The sequence below is a fragment of the Urocitellus parryii genome, chromosome 6 (assembly GCF_045843805.1).
Source record: "Urocitellus parryii isolate mUroPar1 chromosome 6, mUroPar1.hap1, whole genome shotgun sequence".
Taxonomy (NCBI): Eukaryota; Metazoa; Chordata; class Mammalia; order Rodentia; family Sciuridae; genus Urocitellus; species Urocitellus parryii.
The window spans coordinates 113,833,927-113,854,979 of record NC_135536.1 but is presented as its reverse complement, the minus strand read 5'-3'; the positions used below and the strand labels follow the sequence as shown (position 1 = coordinate 113,854,979).

At 50.7% G+C, this 21,053-nt stretch overlaps 1 protein-coding gene across 8 annotated transcripts in view; it reads left to right on the top strand.

Moving 5' to 3' along the window:
• Tle3 (TLE family member 3, transcriptional corepressor) overlaps positions 1-21,053 on the top strand; it is a 47,921-nt gene that overhangs the window by 12,123 nt on the left and 14,745 nt on the right. For 4 of the 8 annotated variants that reach the window (XM_026387753.2, XM_026387751.2, XM_026387752.2 and 1 more), the window contains exons 5-8: positions 9,592-9,654; positions 11,200-11,274; positions 19,229-19,433; positions 20,885-20,901. In XM_026387753.2, the coding sequence (XP_026243538.1) occupies positions 9,592-9,654; positions 11,200-11,274; positions 19,229-19,433; positions 20,885-20,901 (360 nt within the window). Of the gene's footprint in view, positions 1-9,591; positions 9,655-11,199; positions 11,305-19,228; positions 19,434-20,884; positions 20,902-21,053 lie in introns of all 8 variants that reach the window. The other 4 variants (XM_077799464.1, XM_077799462.1, XM_077799463.1 and 1 more) reach the window with 1 other exon arrangement.

Genomic DNA, 21,053 nt, shown 5'->3' with positions numbered 1-21,053 from the left:
CAGAGAAATGCCCTGCCACTTCCAGGGTCCTCCGTGTCACCTGTACTTGGTGTGGCCCCAGCAGCCTAGCCTGCAAGGAGCTCACAGTGGGGGCTGTGGACTCCTTTCTCAGCCTTTTGGGGTTTCCTTTGTTCTTTCACCTGTTTCTTACCCTGCTTCTCAGGGGACCCCTCATGGCTCTTCCTCACTTTACTTAACCGGACTCTGTAACCTCCTGTGACGGCGAATGCCCGCTGGGCATTTCCCAGGCCTGCTAGGTGGTGGTAGTGGGTCCCTGATGAGACAGTTTTTACTGGTATCTGTGCTGGTGGATCCAGTTTCGCCCTCAGGAGTCAGCTGGTGCTTGCAGGATGATCCTGAGATGGTAGGTGCAGAGCACCAGTAACTGGGAGGTGGTTGGTCTGCAGTCAGACTATCCTAGGTCCAGACTTACTGCTGTGTGACTTTGGGCAACTACTTGACCTCTCTGAGCTTCAGTTTGTGAGGGGGACAATAATAATACCTACCTGCTAGAGCAGAGCTGTCCAGTAGAACTCTGTGCAGTGATAGAAATGTCATATCTCTGTGCAGTTTAGCCTGATCACCATCAACTGTGTATGGCTCTTGAGCACTTGAAATGTGGCCCTTGTGGCTGAGAAACTGTTTTGAATTTAATTGAAATGTGTCTAGCCGCATGTGACTGGTGGCTTTCACACTGGACAGTGCAGCTATGGAGAGTGCTGGGAAGATGCCACCAGACAGTGTGTATGACTACTCAGCACAGTACCTTGCACACAGATGGGTTTCAACAAGGTATCTTCAATAGTGGGACAGAGTCCCAATTGCTGGGGCCTCAAAGACAGAGGACAGGGTCCTTGTTATTTTGTAAGACTTCCCAGAACCCAACCCATAATGTTACCTGGTCACTCCCCGTGCCAGTCCTGCAGCCTCCCCTGCCCATCTCGAGCACTGTGAACACTGCCAGTCACAGAGGTCAGGCGACTTGCTCCTGAGCCCACGGTGGACCAGCAGGAGGGTCAGAACTGTTTTATTTGGGGACCAGTGCTCCTCATCCACAGGCATGTCAAGGTGTGGTCTTCACACATGCCACCTCAGGCCACCACCCGTGGGGGCCTTGATTCCAACACTGGCAAGGCCCCAGCAAAATCTTCAAGGATTCAGTCAAGCCTGGGCCTCTGCAGCGTGCAGAGGGGGCTTCTCAGCCTGCTCCCCACTGCCTTCTGGGGCTGGCTGACTCTGTGGTGGGGCTGCTCTGTGTATTACAGGATATACAGCAGGGTCCCTGGCCTCTACCCACGAGTTGTCAGTAGCACTGCCTCTCTGACACCCAAAAAGTGCCACGGATCCCCAGGGGATGTGGCAGAATCACCACTCGTTGAGGACTCTTAAGGTACAGGGAAGAATGCGGGGGGACTCTTAAGGTACAGGGAAGAATGCGGGCTCTAGAGCCAGGGGACTTGATTACCTCTGTGCTGCTGTTGTGAGTGAGGGCATTTCCTTGCCCTCTCTGGGCCTCTTGCTTCGTGTGTGAAATGAGAGGTTGAATGTGGAAGTCAATTTGAGATAGAAAGGATGGTAGAAGATGAGTTTCTAAATAACTGATCTGGATTTTTTCAAAGCCTCTGAAATGCTACTGCGCTTGCCAATCCTTATTTGGGGAAAAAGGACTCTCTGACCCTTTTAATGGAAGGAGGGGATGGGCCCTTTGGTTGTGAACTTAGGCTGGGTGGGTTGAATGGGGCTCTGTCTCTGAGCACCCTCAAGTCTGCCCCCGCCACCACTTTATTTCCCCTTCATGCCACCCAAAGAGCCCCTGTCCTCAAAACGTCATAGTCCTAATTTCATTTGTAGCCCTGACCTGATGGGGAGACCCCCAAAATTTAATGAGCTGCCTCCGCAAGGGTAATGTGACTTTTACAGCCTGTTGAGGGGCAAAGGGAGATTTGCATAATGTTCCAAGGGGGATTAGGTGGCTGGGGGTTGCCATGGTAACCCCACAGGGATGAATTGAGAATTTTTCCTCCTGGCGGGTGTGGGCCAATGGAGTTGGAGGAGGTGGGGGAGGGGCAGGGGTTATCTGAGGGGAGGGCTGGGGGAGGGGGAGGGGGTTCCTGGGATGAATGGGCAGTGTTGGGGGAAGGTGTAATCTGAAAAGGCTTTGCCTGTTCTGTCTATACAAGCAAGCTCTTTGAGAGCCATCCCTCCTAAGTGGGGGTGGGAGGCAAGCAGAGTTTAATGTGTTTGGGAACCAAGAAATTAAAGTGAACAAATATTTAAAGATTATTGGATCTTGTTAACAGGAAGCCTGGTGGATGGAAACTGAGAGTCAGAAATGAAAGTCTTAGAGACTCTTAGAGCTGGGAGGGACTCGGGCTGTCATTAGGCCCAGTTCCCTCCTGTGGAGCGGGGCCTGCCTCCACATCTCAGCGAACACTCCCCAGGGCAGAGCCACGTGCACATGGTGTCTGATTCATATTTTGAGAGCACCCGTGATAATTCTGCACCCAAATCGGTTTCCTTCATGCCACAGAAACTGAGGCTCTAACGCTGGCATCCCGGGCAGGGAGCGCCACCCTCCAGGTTGTGCTGCCCGGGCCTCCCGCTGGGGGCAGTGGGCTGCCTGCGTCCTCACCATTCCCAATTCCCTCGCACCCCAGACTTCTTGGAGGAAAAGGGAAGGTGAATTCCTTTCAGGGAAGTGTACCCAAGGGCTGTGTCACAATCCGGAAATCCCAGCCCCCCCTCGGTTCACTGACCCTTGCGGGGGAAGGGTGGGTGTTTCCTCCCTCCTGTCATCTCACAGGGCTGGTGCACAGGGTGGCCAGGGTGGCCATCCCTGGCTGTCTGGCCAGTGTCCTCTTCCCTCCCCCAGGAAGCCAATCCTCAGAGTCATGCTGAGGGCTAGGCCTTGCTTGTCCCAAGTCCTCCCCGAATAAAGAATTCTTTATTCCGTAGCCTTCCTCGGAAGGTATAAATATTTAATGACGTTGTAGTTATATATAATTTGATCAATATGTCAGTGCTAAGAGAGTCTTTAAAAAGGAGGCTTGCCTATCACCGAGTGATCTGTGGTGTAAGCCAGCCTCTCTAGGACAGGGCGTTATCTCCTGAGGCTGCTGAATGGATCATTTATTTACCCCTTTCTTCCACCACAGAGGGCCAGGGCACTGATGGAAAGGGGCCACCCCAGCTTTGATTGGAGGTCTCCACCTTCCCCCTCCCTGGATTTTCCTTCCGATGTTGATAAACATTCACTGCTTAGCCCAGGGAGAAACTGCCTGACAAGGAATGCCATCTTTTTAGTTAATAATTGAGGGGCTATCAATTTAGAATTGCCTGGTAAATGCAATGGGATATTTTAAGTTAAGATTGCCCAGACGCTTTATTCTGGAATCTTCCAGTCTTTGACGGCTGGGTGATGGTGGCACCCAGCTGCTGGGAACATTAGGGCAGGAGCCACCTCCTGCGCGGTCCTCACCTCGGTCCCTCCCCGTGCCTCTTGACTTGAGTTCAGGATCAAGCAGGTTCACTCTGTCACCTCAGGACAGGACAGGACAGGCGGTCATGAGAGAAACAGGTAAAACTTCATTCACATTCAAGAACCTCAGGAGCTGACGGAGACCTCACCCCAGACACACAGGCTTCTAGAGGAGTGACCTGAGACCCAAAGACCAGGGCCAGTCTTTCCAAAGGTCATGGTTTCTACGTGGCTCAAGTAGAATTGAAGCTTCAGAATAGGCAGGTATCTGTTCCTCATCTCATCTTTCTGACACATGTCCACACCCATGCGACTGTGCTCTTTCCAAGGCACTGCCCTGATTCTTTGAGGAAGGAATCCTCATTTCAGAGATGTCACTGGGAGTCTAATAGCATGGGACAGCCATTTCCTTGCCTAACAGACATGGGACAGATTTCCCATTAAAGGAAACTTCTGGAAGAACCCTTGCCTGGCTGTCTTAGGCTCACCAACCAGCTTTTCTTGTGAATCAGAGAATCTGGACAGGAGATGCTTAACACTTAAAAATGGCCATCCTGACCCTTGCCTGTGGCCTCTGACCACCCTGCACAGTTCTGCTGTGAACAAACTGAAATGATCTATGCTATGAAGACAGGACCTGGGGACCTGGCCCCAACCAGCCCCCAGCCTCCTGCCCAACATCTGCCCACCTCTCCATGGGCTTGGCTCCTCCCTGCTTGTCTTTTAAATGCCTGTGATGCTCTGTTTCACAGAGCTGTCTGGAAGAAGGGGTGTGATGAGAGCAGGTCAAAAGGGTGTGGCATTCTAAATCGGGGCTCCTGGACTTAATACATTATCCAGTCGGACCTTCCATCCTTCCATTTTGGAGGCATTAAAGCTGGGAGGAGGGAAGTAATTTGCCAGAAAGCCACAGGGCAAGATAGAGGAAGGGCTTGGGGGAGAATTCAGGTCACTTCTGTGTGGCACTGGAGCAAGACCTGCTCTTTAAAGAGGCAGTTTTCTCCCTGGCCTTGCTTTTGTGTGGCTGAGGTTGAAAGGAAGTGTGCGCTCAGGGTCCACAGGTGCAGATGACTGGGCAGTTTAAAACTAACTAGGGGAGGGCTGGGGTTACAGCTCAGTTGGTAGAGTGCCTGCCTTGCATGCACAAGGCCCTGGGTTCAAGCCCCAGCACACACACACATGCTCACACACACATGTGCAAACACACAAAGGAGAAAAAAAAAAAAAAGAGGCTCTCTTGGTACAGTGGTTGTCAGGGTGGCTGTTGACTGTGTTGAGCACAGTCAGCTCAGGAAGCAAAATGACCAAGGATGAACTCTGGGTGCTGATGGGCCCAGCAGCAGGCGGTTGCTGAGGGGTGAGAGCCAAGAGCAGGCTCTGTCCCTCTACCTCAGTGCTGATGGTCAAGGAGCACCATGGTCTCAAGTCACAGCAAATGTGGCTGGTAGGCCGTGGTTAGGGAGATGTACTTTTAGACTCCTCGGCTTCCACCGAGATGTTCAGAGGTCCTGCATTAATGAGGAGACGAGCGTGCGAATGGGAGCTACTACGGCGCGGGGAACAGATTGCTCTTTGGGAAATTACACTTGCCCCCCACTATCTCGTTTTCTGTCATTTATTTGTCTAACAATCTCGACAGAGACGCAGGACAGATGTTATTCCCAGCGCCCAGTTGGTAGCACAGATTCTGAATGTAGCGGGACCTCTGTGCCCGTTTGTCTCAGCTGCTGCGTCTGCATCTAGTAGATTAGTTACTTCTGAGGAGCTATGTTTTTCCACCAGCAAAGCCTCCCTCTTTGAACCACACTTGAAAAGCAACTTTCAAAGGCTGCATCAGCCTCCCCAAATACCTTTTCCCAGAGTGTTCCAGAGAAGCCCTCTCCCCTCCCACCACCTTGCAGGTGCTTCTGAAGACCTGGCTCGCAGCCAGTGGCCTTGTGGCATCACGACGGACTGAAGGACCAAGGTGAGCCTCCTGGACCTCAGCTGCCTGTTGATAACAGGCTGCGCCCAGTTGCCAGAAGGAGTTGTCCAACATATGACCTGGTTCCAGTCTGTGATTTGTGACTTGTCCCCATTGTTCAAGTCCTGTGTCTTGATTCTTTTTTTCCCCTCTTTTTTGGAGCTGAATCTTAGAGGTTTTTTGAGTTGGATCAAAGGCTGTTTGGACAGCTGTTCTAATGGGAAATGCTGTCAATCATTAACACTGATGGTCATTTTTTTCTTACAAAAATCTCTCTCTGAGCCCTCCCCAAATTCTGAAATTTGGCTTCTTGGCAGAAAGTCCTTCAGTGAAGTTGCTTAATCACTGAGCATCAGTTTCCCCATCTGAAGATTGGAGATTTTAATAAGTGCCTTCCTTCCAGGGTTATCAGAGCTCCCAAGCTTCTCACAGTTGGCTCAGTGGACATCATTCGTTATGTGATTGTCATTTTTGTTAGAGTGTTTCTGTCTGGGCAATTGCTTCCCCTCCCTCAAACACCAAAAAAAAAAAAAAAAAAAAATACTGTTAAGTAAAGTTTTCCAGTTCATCCTTTGACTCATCAAAGTTTGTGGAGTGTGTGGAGGCCATTCTCAGATTGGGCAGCCTGTGTACAGATGGGTTTTTGTGTACTGCTAGTTTTAGGGGGAGCAAAGGATGATATTCAGCAGCAAATATGGCAGAGTTACCACGGGGAGGAATGAGCTTTGCTTGCTTTCTCCACATCCTTCCATCCTTCATCCCACAAAAAATCTCAGGACAGGGTCAGAGAAGCTCTGATAGAGTATTAAAGTTCTCCAAATATAAAACCACCTTTGCCTTTTCACACGCCCCACCCCTGTCCTGGAGCCTTGCTGCCACACCAAGGCCTCTCTATTGGGTTTGGGCCCCAGGAAAGACAGTGTGAGTGCTGAGGTGAAAGGGTGCTGCTAAGTGGGAACTTGCCTTGGGCCGCCCACAGGGCTTCTGAGCAATCCCTCTGTGGGCACCTGGTGGCCTGTGTGCCAGACCTTGAACGGGGCATGTCTGTGTGAAATCCCAATGGATCCCTTTTACTCATAACCAGAGGAGGCTGGGCTCTGGACCAGGCCCTGCAGGAAGATCCCACCTGTGGGAAGTATGTGTGTGGCCACATGTTTGTTAAAGGTGTGGGGAAGGGGGAAGATGGCTGCTCCCTCCACACCCCCCACAAGACCCTGACCCTTGACCCATTTGCCAGAGGAAGTAAGCAACATCAAGGAACCCTTTTATGATTCCCCAGACATTGTGAGTTGGAGTTATTAAGTAGGCCAAAGTGACTGGCAAAGTTCCGAGCCTGCCCATCTTCCTGGCTTTGAGGAGGGGGCAGCAGCCAGAGACCCTTGTGGGTGGCTTGCCTTGGTCTGGCTTTACTGCACTACCTCACTCCATTGTGCAGGGCCTGGGCTTCCCCACCTCCCTGTGGTTTGTCAGTGTTCCTTCTACCTGGGCTCCTCCACAGATGCTCCCACAGTGGGGTAGACCCAGATCAAGATGAGGATCACTCTGCAAATTGAAGGCTCAAAAAATAAATGCACAGGCGCAGTGGTGCACGCCTGTAATCTCAATGGCTCAGGAGGCTGAGGTGAGCCTCAGGAGGATTGTGAGTTCAAAGCCAGCCTCAGCAATTTAGCAAGGCCCTAAGTAACTCAGTGAGACCCTGTCTCTCAATAAAATACTAAAAAACGGCTGGCAATGTGGCTTAGTGGTTAAGCACCCCTGGGTTTACTCCCCAGTACCAAATAAATAAACATAAAAGAAATGCAGACAGGCTGTCAATATTATTTTTTGGCCAAACGTTTATTAAACTCATACTATATTTCAGTCATTAATATCCTATTCATTTGAGGCAAGAGGGCTTGGACCAATGAAATTCCTAAGCAACAAGACTGGTTTGTTTTTGTTTTTTGTATTTTTCTGTTTTTATTTGGCACATAAACGTGACAGGTGAGTGAACTTGTTGCTCTATGCAGGTTTAGATTGTGGTGGAGGCTGGATGATTGTTTCTAGAATTCCTACCATATACAATCCTGACTATTATGCTCATCCTTTTTCCCCCACTCAGTGGATTTGAGGTAGGAAAAAGTAAGTAGAGGTGAGAAAGGACCCTGTTTTGGAGTGCATTGTTTTTCTTTTTTTCTAGATTAATTTATACAATGATTAGAAAACTTCTCAGGTTCTTTATGATGGAGTAAGTGATAGACACTCCTGGGTAGAGAGGACAGGGGTGCTATTAAAAATCCTACAATACAGCTGAGCACGGGTGGCGCATGCCTGTAATCCAGTGGCTTGGAGGCTGAGGCAGGAGGATCAAGAGTTCACAGCCAGCCTCAGCAACAGCGGGGCACTAAGCAACTCAGTGAGACCCTGTCTCTAAATAAAATACAAAAATAGGTCTTGGGGTAAGGCTCAGTGGTCAAGTGCCCCTGAGTTTAATCCCCAGTATCCCCACCCAAAAAATCATGTAATGCACAGAACAGGTGCACACATCAAAAAAATTATCAGGTCCCAAATATCAACATTACTGAGGTTGAGAAGGTAGGTATCCTTGTGAGTGTGTAATACCTGTGGGCAAATTCACGGATTCTGAGCTGGGATGATACTCCTGCCTCCCACCCCAGGGAGTCTGGAAGTGAGGATCATTAGTGTCACAGTTGGTCTGGGGTTGGAGGGACAGTCCTTCATAACAAAGAATTGTTCTACTCCAAATGCCAGAGTGGTGCCTGCTGGGAACACTGGCTCTGCTCCTGAGGATCTGAGTGTTCCAGGCAGAGAGCTGCCAGCAACAATGCCTGTCCCCACCCAGGAGTCCCTGCTGTTGTGGGCAGCATTCTGGGTTGGAGAGTCCTGCCACCCTGGCTGGCAGCCCAGGACACAGGCCTGCAAAAACTCATCAGCTTCTTCAGTCCAAGGCGTGTTCTCACCACAAACTGCAAACCCCTGTAGGCCTCCTCCTTAGAGTGTGTGAGCGTGTGGGTGTGGGTGTGTGCTAGAGGTTGGTGGGGGCCATTGGCCCCAGGAACTCTACCGAGGCCCAGGGTCTGTTGGTTAGGCTTCAGACGGCATTGTTTTTATTTTAAGTGCTCATAGATTTCTCATCCAGAATCATTTGACATGCAGATGATCACAGATTTTTAAAGGCTGTTGTCATGGTTTTGTCTCTGAAAGATTGCTATGTGCTGATGAAAGCTTTGAAGCTGGCCCCGGGACCTCAGCCCTGGCTGCTCTGGATTCCCAATGAGATGAGGAAAGCAATTCAGAGAGTTGTCTGTCGGTGGAGATTCTAGGCCTTCCTGTCTGGAAGCAGTTAACCATTTAGCACCACTTGTGATCTGATATCTGGGGGTCACACAGGACACCGGTGGGAATGCTTGATGGTTTCCTAAATGTGGTCTGTCGTGGGTGTTGGGGATGAGACAGCTGATCTGCTTCTCTTGATCAGCCGGTGTGAGGGGCTGGAATGAGAGGGTCACCTCTCTGAGCAGCTTCTTAGATGAGGTGGTCTACAAGTTTGATGCAGAGCACAGCTGGAACCCTCTGGGTGAAATCCCTAATTAAATCAGCTTCTTAGATATGCCCTATGGAAACTCATGTTGGGGTTCCAGGCTGAGTTGCACATTTATGGGAGGGGATTGGTCTGTGTGGGGGAGAGGCAGCAGTGACCAGTGGGGAGCAAGGGGAGCCCCAGAATGCCCTATACCATGGCCTGTGATACTGGCCCCAGGGAGCCCTTTGCTCCCTGCTTACCAGGGGCTCCCATGTGCCTGGCCCATTACAGTTCGTTGGCACACTGGACAGAGCACTTCCTTCCTCATCCAGCTGGGCTTTCCTGGGGGCAGGGTGCTGCTCGGCTTTGGTTTAATTAGGGATTCCACTCAGAGGGTACCGGCTGTGTAGACTACCTCTGACAGGAAATGGGAGCTCCCCAAGATGTAGGCAGCCTGGCTGCTGGAGAGTTGGGAGAGACGGCTCCCTGCCGTAGAGGTGGAGGGTGGAAAGGATGGAACCTGTGGAGAGGGGCCGCAGTTTGGGGGTTTTCAGTTCCACTTGTCTCTGATATTTTGCTGATGTGATTGGTTTGCTGAGGCTTCACATGGTCTCTTTTCCTTTGCAGACAGAGATTGCGAAGAGACTGAACACAATTTTAGCCCAGATCATGCCCTTCCTGTCACAAGAGGTGAGACCTTCTTTTATTGTTTCCTCCTGTTCTCTTGAGTCAGCTCAGTGGCCCTCTGGTCTCGCTGTGGTCCAGACTTCCACCTGTTCAGTCCTGTGGACCCCGCTGACACCCAGGGGATTTATGGAGCCTTCTTCAGCTGATCCAGGGGTGGGGGCCACAGCCGAGGGACTCTCTACTCCTTCTGTCATTGCCTGAAGCCAGGGAGGTGGGTCCTGAGCTGCAGCTGCAGCTGTGATGGACAGCAGGTCCTCTGTCCCATTCGGAGATCATCCTCACCCTCTGCTTTCTTGTGCTCCATCCTCACATCTAGGAGCAAGCAAGAGAGGCCAGTCAGTGCCAAGGGCAGACTCTGTGTGGGGAACCAGCACTCAAAGGGGACTGCAGCCCCTAGGTACAGAGTGCCCTCACCAGAGGCATGACCAGTAGTCACATCACCTTCTAAGCACACCTTCCAAGGGACTCCCCTAGGCAGCAGCCAGGCTACAGGGCTTACTCGAGGGAAACATCTTCAAGGAACCACCTTGCTGTGCCAGGCAGATAAATGGGCTGACCTTGGTGGGCCCCTTTCTGTCCAGCAAGGGTAGGCCCTATCCTCCAACCCCCTCAGTGGCCGTGTCCACGTCAGCTCCCTCTTGGACACATGGGTTTCTGAGGCAAAGTGGTGAACAAGAAATGATTGGAATCAGACATGACAGTGTCCTGGGAGCTTGCAGCCTGGTAGAGGAGACGGCTGCGTGTGTGGCTGGTACTACCTTAAGGCCAAAGGCAATGAAAGAAACAGGTTTTGTTTGTGGTTGTTGTTTTTAATAATAGACTTCATTTTTTAAAAGCAGTTTTAGTTGAGTGGAAAGTAGAGATTTCCCATAGCGTCTCCAATAACAGAGTGGTTTATTTATTAGAATTCATGAATCTGTACCAACACATCACCACCACTCAGAAAAGTCCATGGTGTTCATTAGGGTTCATTTCATGACTTTCTCTCTCTAGCTGGGCATACTTTGTTTTCTCTCTTTTGTAAACATACATAAACTTTTCTGCTGAATCCTCGAATGTAAATCGTAGACATTCCCACATTTCTCCACTAACTATTGTAGCTATGCTAAAAATGGGGACCTCCTCCTGTAGGCACTATAGTTAGAAAATTTATAATTATTCTGTAATATTGTATAATATCCAATTTATATTCACATTGCATTAAAGAAAGGCTTTTGTTTTGTTTTTATTTATTAATTTTTCGTGTATGTGGTGGAGGGACATGGCTTACCGAGTCATTTTTGGCACTTATCTCTATTTTAAGACAGAAAGCCATTAAAGGGAAGTTAACACGGGCTCAGAAGTTAATACACGCTCATTTGAAAGGTTTTAGAGAAGAAAGTAAAATCACCCATCACCCCCTTTCCCTGTGTCCTGGGCCTGGTTAGTGGGTCTCCTGTTGTCTCGGGGCGGGGCTGTGTCCCAGGAGGCTCCTCTGGTGCTCTTCCGCCCACAGCCTCCTCCTTGCTGGTCAGGACAGCCATGTCTAACCACCTATGTTCCCTCCAGCACCAGCAGCAGGTGGCTCAGGCAGTGGAGCGTGCCAAGCAGGTCACCATGACAGAGCTGAACGCCATCATCGGGGTACGTGGACTCCCCAATCTGCCTCTCACCGTGTGTATAGCCCTTTTATTCCTCTCATTTACCATAACCAGAGATGGACCCTGACCTTAGCTGGCCTCAAAGAATGGCGGCCCTAGGGCTCCGGCTTCCCCAAGCATCCCAGTGGGATCCATTTGGGACTCTCTTGCTTGTGACTCTCAATTCCCTCCAGGCCCCAAACTACAGGAATGCCAGGCAGGCCTCAGGTCCACTTCTGAACTCACCAGCCTCCTTGTCCCTTGACTTCGGTATCCCTGTCATTGAGGAGGGCAGTGGCCTGGGATCATCTCTGAGGCCAAGTTGACTGACCAGTACCTGGCCATTGCCTCATGCCTCTCCCGGGGCCTTCTGCCTCCTCCTGCAGAGGTCTGCCCTTCTTTGGCCGCCTGGGGTCAGAACTGTCTCTGCTGTACTATTGATGTGCATTATGCTATGGAACCTGGTTTGGGTCTTGCTGTCCCATGTGCTGAGCTGCATGGCTGAGTATCATGTGCCCTCGTGAATTCCATCAGGGGCACCTAGACAGGTGTTCCTGACCTCAAGTTCCATTCACCCAGACATGGGGAAAACAAATGGAACAAAAAAATGCCCCGTGAGGCCCCTGCTAGTCTGACCACTCCATGGAAAGGGGAAGCCAGGTGCTCCTCTTCAGTAACCGTACTTGGCTCCCATTTTTTTTTGTGCATTTCTTGGATTCAGATAGGAGCCGCCTTCTATTTGTTTCTTTGGTGTGAGGCTAAGGATATTTAAAATAAGCACCTGAGAAGTAAGTTTTTTTCAGTGACTTTGGGGTGTCCCTGTCCAACCACTTGTCCCTAAAATGAAGGGAGTAATGGGGTCACTGCTTTCCCACCCACAAACCACTCAGTTGGTGTTTCCCAAGGATCTTATAGGAAACACCGATTCCGGGTAACTTGTCCCACAGATTTGTGGGTGGGGCTGGGAATCTGTGCTCCTGCCATTTTGTGGGCGCATAGTCAGATTTGGGAAGCAGTGGACTGGTTAGCTGAGGTCCCTTTAGCCCTAGCATTTTCTGAGTTAGTGATTGGTCTTTGTTATTTCTCTTTTTGTTCTTACGTGAGGTCATTATTTCAAGGTAGAATTGAGGCCCTGGGATTTTCTTCTGCATGGTGGGATAAGTGGCACTTCCTGGCTTTTCAGTCTGGGGCAGAAAACTGGAGGCCTGTGTTTTACTCATGGAGCTTCCCTGCATGACCTTGGGCAGGCTCTTCTCTTCCTGGGCTTCAGTTCTGCATCTATAAAAGAAAGGGGGTGGACATGTCTTCTCTCTGGGCTTTCCTGGCTCCTACAGGACTTCTGGGAGATCAGAGTCAGCTTGGCGGAGTGATGGTGGGTGGACACTGACCCTTCTTCCATCCTGCCATTGCTACCCATCTGAAATGGTTGGTGGAGGCACCCCGGTGGGCCTCTCCTCCTGGTGTGAGCACCTATTCAAGCTGCTGCTGCTGCTGGAGGGGGAGGGAGGTATTAGGCTGCTTTGACCCCTGCAGTGTTGGGGGGGGGACTCTGGGAGGAAATAGGAAGGTGAGCAAAGGGTTGGGCAGCACCCCCTGAGGAGAAAGCAGGATATTTTAAAAGTTTTGCAGCAGCGTCTTCAGTGGTCATCTAGCACAGGATTGTTCTACTTCAACACTATTGAAATTCAGGAGCAGGTAATTTTTTCTGTGGTCCTGGGCATTGTAGGATGCTCAGCAGCATCCTGGACCTGCACGTGTTAGATGTCAGTAGCCCCCCACATGCATCTGTGACATCCAAAAATGTCCCTGGACCTTGCTAATGTCTGTGGACAAAAGTGATTGAGGATCACTGACTTAGCCCAATGCCCTTGTTTTAAGAAATCTTTAGCAGCTAAGACAGGCCCAAGACCCAGGGCTCTCCCACTTGCCAGGTGCAGCTCTAGCATGGTGTCCTCCTCAGCGGCCAGGGACTGTCTCAGTGGCTCTGCAGTGGTGGTGGTGGTGCAAGGGTGAGGCGTGCACTTTGAGTTCCCTGCTCAAATCCCCCCCACCCCAGGCATCGTCTTAGGTTTCCAGGCTGAGTGCTTTCACCCCCTAAAGTGGTTACAGTGGGGTTCCCACTCCCCCCGCCTCTCTTTGGGGAATTAAAAACCTCTTATTTAAAAAAATACATATATATGTATATATATTTACATTTGAAGAAAGGAATAAAATTGGGGAAGAAGCACTGCTTGGATTAGCTCCACTTCCTGTAAGTAGTATTTAGGAAGCTACAAGTTAGGTCAAGGCAGCTCGAGGCAGATATTGGAATTCAATTAAAGCGGACGAGTGGGGCCTGTGACCCCCATTTTCAAGGTAATTGCTTCTCAGGCTCTGAGTGAATGCAGCCGTCGCCCTGTCATTAAGCAGGCAGCCGTCTAATCGCCGTGCCTGACAGAGCCTCACCAGGCAGGAATTACGGACAGCTGAGGCATGCCCGCGCGGGAGCCGCGCTTCGCTGCACTCCAGCCAAGGAGGTGGCTAATCTAGTCGGGGAGTCTTTTATCTCCTCCTGGAGGAGCCAGGAGAGCAAGCCTGCAGCTGAGCTGCCCCTAGAAAGTGAGGAGGAGACGCATGACATGCTGGGGGTGTAGGGCCAAGGACTGCCAGAAGGGCAGGCGCTGCAGGGTTTGTCAGTCTGGAAGGAAAAGCACCCTCTGGCCAGCAGCCTGGTCTGGGAGTTAGCCATATTGTTCCTCCGGGCCTCAGTTTCCCCACGTGAGGAGGAGGAGGATTGGCAGGTGTCACGTGGCACATCTGCTTCAGTTGTCCAAGGCCCTCTTGGGCAGGGAGTCCAAGGAATCTGAGGTTGTGAGTCAGTTCAACTCAAAGAGAAATCAGTTAAATATGTCTAGCATGGGCATGGCTGTAGCCAGTGGCATGTTTACCAGGAGGATTAGAGTCTTTCTGGGATCTTCTTTCTGATTGAGAAAGGCTGGAGTCCAGGTCAGGGTGGTGTGTGTGGAGAGGAGAAGGAAGGACAGATGGAGGGAGCCAGGCTTGCTGGCCAAACCCACCCACTGCCCTGCTGGACCACAGGGAGCTCAAGTCCCCCTGGGAAGGCAGGCCCAAAGGTTGTCTCTCTTCCATTTGGAGTTGACAAGACCTGTATGCTCTACTCCTGGGATCCACATTATTAGGGGATCCTTAGAAGGATAAGATCCTCAACATGAGGTGGGAAGTGTGATACTTGGTCAGCAGCTTGTGGGGGCGCTGTGATCCATGACCCCATGAGCTGATTTATCAACCATTTCCAGAACCCACTTTTTAGTATTCTGTGATGGGCCAAGGCCTTTGCACTGGGAGGGGCTTTTGCCCGGTTGCCCACACGTGGATTGACCTGCATTCTCTGGGGAGTTATCAGGAGAAGAGATACGCTGTAAAGTGTTGACTTGTTTTTTTGTTTATTTTTGTTTCCTTTTAATTGGGGGGAGGAGGGGAAGGGAGGAGGTAGCTTGTCACAAACCACACAAGGACTATGAAGCCCCACCTGAGGTTCTGGCGTCTGTGGCAAGGATGCTGATGAGCTGGATTTGGTTGGTGAGATCCTGCACAGCGTCTGTGCCCTCAACCGTCGGTTTTGTTCAGCCAGGCAGCTGTGCTAGGGGAGGTCCTGCTGGTTTGTGTCCTGGCTCTGGTCGCTGCTGGCTTTCTGGACTTGCTCAGCTCCAGGAGCCATCGTTGCCTATTTCTGAAGTGGGGATAACAAGGATTGTCGTGAGCTCGTAAAGCTGTTCCCAAACTGGAAAGTAGGATTCCGTGTGGAACTGCACTGTGTGCCGCCGAGCTTTGTGAAAGAACAATCAGAGGCCTGAGGATGTTCTCCTGCCCCTGGAGATCAGGGGTGTTCTTTTTTTGCATTAGGACCCTGTCTTTGCTTCCTCTGGCGGGAGCCTTTGCCCAGTTTGGCTCTGGAAATGAAGTGGTTAGACAACGTCGCCAAGTTTCACTGACATGGGGAACCTCAGAAGCGAAGCAATGCACCAGCTAGCAAAGGTGCACGGCAGGAGGAGCATTTGCCAAGCTACGCACACTCGGCAGCAAGGTCTTCCTGTCGTCTCTCCTGTGGGTACCACACCTTCTGAGCCCAGGCCACAGTGCCTGGCACAGATGCGGAGGACGGAGGACCCATGTACACCCCAAGAGATGTGGATTTGGACATGTTTGTGTTCTGACATGCAATATTTGAGGAGAGAGACAGAAGCACTAGGAGCCAGCTTGGTTCCAGGCTCCTGGCCCCTCTTTTGGGGCTGCGGGTGGAAAGAGGAGTCCTCGACATTCTTCGTGTTATGGATGGAGAAGTGCCAGAATTGAAGTAATGGTAAGGTGGGCTCAGACTGTGGAGTTGATGCCATTTCTCTACCATGGAGTAGGCTTCTAGTTGAAAAACAGTGTCACCCTCTCACTCAGACATCACCGTGTTTGAGCATGTTGTGCTCTGAAGCTGGAGGATGTGTTGTAGGGGACAGAACTACAGCCTGAGGGTGGCTGCCTGCTGCAGGGCTAAGGCTGTAACAGAGATGTTGAGTCAGGCGGGTCACTGCCAGCTGGACACTGCCTACCCCATCAGGGAGAAAACTTATTTTATTGTGTATTGCAACCAAGATTATTATTGTTGGCAGACCCTCTGCCTGACAAGCCATGGCAACTGCTCTCTCCCTAAGCAAGAATCCTTGTGGTGTGGCTCTTCTGTCCCTGTATCCCAGAATCTGCTGGGCCAGTCCTGACCATGCCTTCAGACCACCCCCAGGAGACTACAGGGTGGTTTCTGGCTCTGCAGAGCAGGTTTTTCTTGTCTTTAAAGATAAGAAATTTTTGAGTTTTGTACAGAAGATTCCTTTCCTCCACCGCAAAGAGAATGCTCCTCCCTGAGATGCAAAAACAGAGTGGCATTATCTCCATCTTGGAAGCTCAGCGGCTTTTGTCCCAGGTTTCTGGTGATGGTTCACTCGGTCATGATTTGAGGAAGCAGGATGCCCAACACCCTGCTGATGCTGTCTGTGCCAACTAACTGTTCTAGCTGCCTCGCACTGGACCTCAGAGACACGGATCTGGGAGGCAATTGGTCCCCTTTGGACAGAGCTGACTGACTTCTCAATCTCTTCTTTTATATCTTTTCCAATGTTTCACTTATTCACTCAGAAAATGTGCCCTGCACTGTTGGAGTTTCTGAGATAGATGAGACAAGGGCCTGTTGTCCTGGAGCTCAAAAGGTACTAAGCACATGTAAAGATGACAGAAAGCGGTGGCATCTGATCCTTTCATCAAGTTTGCTGACGGCTGGTTGAACACGTCCTTGGTTTCTACGTAGCAATGTGTGTGATTCTCGTCCAGCCTGAAGAGGGGAGCTCCACTTTGGGGTCCCTTTGGCAGATGAGGAAGCTGAGGCCCAGAAAGGTCCACTGATTTGTCCTAGAACTCATCGCTGATAAAGAATAGAGATGCAAGTCCACCTCGGGTGTCTGGCTCCCAAGTCTGGGCTCTGAGAACCCTCAGAAGGGAGAGATCTGTTCCCACTGGGAGGGTAGAAAGGGCATCCAGAGGAGGTGACACTTAACTGGGCACAGTTGAGCCTGGATGTTTGAGTAGGAGAGGAGGCCTTAACCTGGTAGGTGAAAGGGTGTTTGGAACTATTAATCTACGTCTTTCTCTGGATACCCACCTTCAGTAAGTTTGGCTGTGTTCACTGAGTATGTGGAAGGAGTTGGCAGTGGCTGTAGCCAGCAAAGACACTTTGAAGCCATCTTCCCCCTCCTCTTTCTGTTTCTTCTTTAAAGGATCTTACTGGCTCTGCACTGTGAAAAGCGGATGAAATGCCTTCACCCTTGCTTCCTGGGATTTTACTAAATAGTCATCACTAGCAGATTAAAGGGCCTCACAGCAGCAAGTTTAAAACCATAGGGTCCCCACTGAGGGCTCATTGTAACTTGATATCTAGATGAGATTGTATGGTCCTGCCACACCAGGGACTACTAAGTAGTCATGCAAAAGGACAAGTTGATTTCTGTGGAACACTTAAATTAAAATCAGAATATCTAGCATTCTGGTTGACGAGCCCATTTTTGTGTAGAAATACATTTAAAATTTGTAGATTATCATAAAGGAAAATCTAGACAAGTAACAGAGTCTTCTAGGGGTGTGATTGAAAGATAATCCAAAAAAAAAAAAAACTTCCAAGTTTTTACTCAGTTTTTTTCTTCTATGAGCATGTATAATTTTTAGAATAAGATGAAAAAATCATATTTTCTCTGAAAGATGGCATGGCTCCCATTTGAGAGCAGTCTGAGCTCTTTAGCTGGGAGGGTTGATGTCTGCATAGGCCCTGTGAGTCTGGCTGCAAGGGCTGCCTTAACCCTGTATCTGTTATAGTAAATCTCAGGTAGACCTGGGGTCAGACCATTTTAGGACCAGTGGCCTCTGAGGCCAGGAGCATGGTGACCTCCATGGCTGCCTTAACTTTGGGGTGGAGCCCAGGATGACAATTTGCAGCTTAGTTGAGGGAGAACAAGGGCCGTTAACTTTCTACCAAACACATGTAGGCCTTCTTCATATCCTGTTGTGTGTGAGCCATTTTCAGAGAGCCATTTCATGTTGACAGGCAAGCTCCCTGTCTGGAGTGAAGTCTTGATGTGAGATCTTTGCTCTCTGTCACTCCCCGACCCCCCTCTCCACCTCCTCTTATTTGAAGGACCTTCTTACAATACTCTTAGGATGAGGTTGATTTGAGTCCAAATCCCACTTAGCAGTGGCAGGACTTGTCAGTTACTGACTGCCCACTCTATCCCCCTAAGCATCCATCTGTCATCTGTAAAATAGGCACAGCCCCTCCCTTGCCAGGTAGTTGGAATGATTGGGGGTAGGGTCTGGAAAGTGCCTGGGCATTCAGTAAGTGTTGGGTTCCTTTTCTTGTGCTAATGGAGGAGAAAGGTGTGTGTGTTGCTGGAGACCAGCATGCCCTGGCCCTACCGCACCCATCCCTAAGAAATATTGGCATGGTGTAGCTTGGTTCCTGGCACAGTTTAGGAATGATATGTGGCATATCTGTCTGTCTACTTGGCTGTGGGGGAGGAAGGGAACAGGGAGCCCTGAGTGCCCTGGGGAGCAGAGTCCTGGGTTGGGAGTGGGGAGAATTGCTGCTGTTGATGACGAGATTACTAAATTGGAGCCATGGGGGCCCATTCAGAGCTCTGCCATTGCTAGGGGCTGTCCCAGTGCCTAGTGAGTCAGAGGCTGTGGCCCAAGCCCTGTCTGTACACATTGTCTTACAGTGATCCTCTGCTTCAGTAGGTGGTTCTTTCCCCATACAACAGATGAGGAACTTTGAGGTTCAGGGAGTTGAAGTCACCTGCCCAAGGCCACACAGTTAGTTGCCAATGTCCCCGGACATCAGCTCTCATTCCACTGGTTCCAAGTTCATCTTACTCATGGTGCTGTCTGCTATGACCTTCCCTCTCTTGGCTCCAGACCAGGCTTGGAGTGCTTCAGAATTAGGGAGTCTCCCCTAGGATACAGCTGTTGGGTGGGAGGCTCTGGCTGCTGATGTTGAAGGCATGTACGCATGAATTGTGAGCTTAACAGCAGATTCCCCTCCACTGAGAGGGAGCCCTGGTGGCTGTGTGGTTTATAAATGCATGTATTACTTATCTCTGGCTTGGAAACAAAGACTGCGAAATTCTGTCCTGCAACTGCAGTGTGGGGCTGGGTGGGGTGCCTGAAGACATAAAATCTTTTATCTAAATTGCCGGCCATTTACAGACTTCCTTTAGTGATACGAGCATGTGGACTGAACTGGGGGGCAAAGGTTTGGGGGTGGTTTTCCCTCTGCTACCTCCTGATGGCGGAGCGAGGGAGATGGGAAGAGGTAGTCCGAGCTCCCCTGCCCGTCCACTCAGCTATGCTCACCACTGACTTCATTGCAGCAGCAGCAGCTCCAGGCGCAGCACCTCTCCCATGCCACGCATGGCCCCCCTGTACAACTGCCGCCCCACCCATCAGGCCTCCAGCCTCCTGGGATCCCCCCAGTGACGGGAAGCAGCTCTGGACTGCTGGCACTTGGCGCCCTGGGCAGCCAGGCCCACCTGTCGGTGAAGGATGAGAAGAACCACCATGAACTTGATCACCGAGGTGCGGCTTGAGCCGGGGCTGGGAACTGGGTGGGGATGGGCTGGGTTCCTATGCCTGCAAACCCCATGGTGTGTGGACATGGCAGGTGCTGTCACTCTAGGACTAGGAGTCAGACAAAGATTTGGAGTCATCTGTTGACTCCCTGGTGTGTGGAAACCAGCACCCCATTCCTACGCACCATGCCCCAGTCCATCTTGTGCCCTGGCAGGCGTCTGTCCATTCCTCTGGAGCAGCCCGCCCTTCATCATTCAGCTTGCAGCTGTGCCCTGTCCTTGGAGAGCTCGTCCAGCCCCTGTTCCCTTAAGATGTCTTCCTGGTCAGATTGGGGACCTTTTCCAAATTCCCATGAAAGTTTAAGAATTGTGGCCCCAATACCGTCATTTGTTGCTGTCCTTTTATGTTCTCTCCCTGGAAAATATTTCGTCCTTACCAAGACCATCCAGTTTCTTGAGAACAGGGACCAACTTTCTAGATATTTTTCTGAGCATCTTCTCACCAATGCAGAAGCCTCAGGGAAGGTACAGAGTCAGTGCTCAAGTAGAGGAAGCAAGCACATTCCAGCGGGGAGGTGATTGGGAAACTGGAATCAGAACTTATTCTCCTAACCTGCATCTAGGCCCTGACCATGAGGACCCAGGAACCTACACTGAGTTGGGGCTTGAAGGGATTCTTGGATCAGGAAAGGCAAGGGCCTGGCTCCGAGGCAGACCCTTCACAAAGCTGGCCAGCTTGTGTGCTTTGCCCTTGGATATTTACAGAGCCACGTAGCCAATGCCTTCTGAGTCTCCTGGGCCCAGGGAATTGCAGTGTCACCATCTTGCCATGGCCCAGGCCATGTCCTGGGAACTAGAAGCCAAGTTTTTTGTCCCCTATAGTAAAATGGTCCTTTTGGCCCACGGAAAGGGGCCTCCACAGCAGGCAGGAGAATGGGAGCTACTGCTTAGCTAGGCAAATAATCAGGCTTCAGCTTCCAGGGTCGTCTTGGCAAAGAAACAGAGGACAGTGTTAATTAAAAAAACAAGACAAAAGCCACTCCTGTATTCCTTTCTTTTCTTTTTTTCATAATGTTCTCAATTCCCAGATCTCATGGGTATTTTGCATAGAGTGATCCTTCCCAGGCTTGTGACTTTAAGAACCCTAGACTGTTGAAGAGTAAACTGATGTCCTTATGGCATGCTAGGAAGAGCTGGGCCAAAAGCCTCCCCTGGCCCACCCTGGGAACTAAGGAGGGGCGCTGGAATTGGGTTGGATAATCTCCAAACTGAGATATATCGCCCACTGACCCTTCTTTGGCTGACCCTTAGAGAGTGCCAGGCCCTTTTCCCTTTGGAAGACCAGTGAAATGGGCTTATATCAGCCAGCAGGACTGAGGAAACTGACCTTTTTACTTTCTTTTTTGTTCTTTTTCTTGGGGGTCCTGACTCTTCTGCCTTGGCCTTCCTTCCCCAAAGAGAGAGAATCCAGTGCGGTAAGTATCAGTGCTCTATACCCTGCAAGGTTGTGTTTGGGTGCTGGGAGGAGGAGGGATTGCTGGGCTCCTGGCCTGGGGGTTTGTCCAAGAACTGTGCACCTGAGACCCACCTATTGCCCACCCTGGGCTCAGGATTCTCTGTTGCTCTG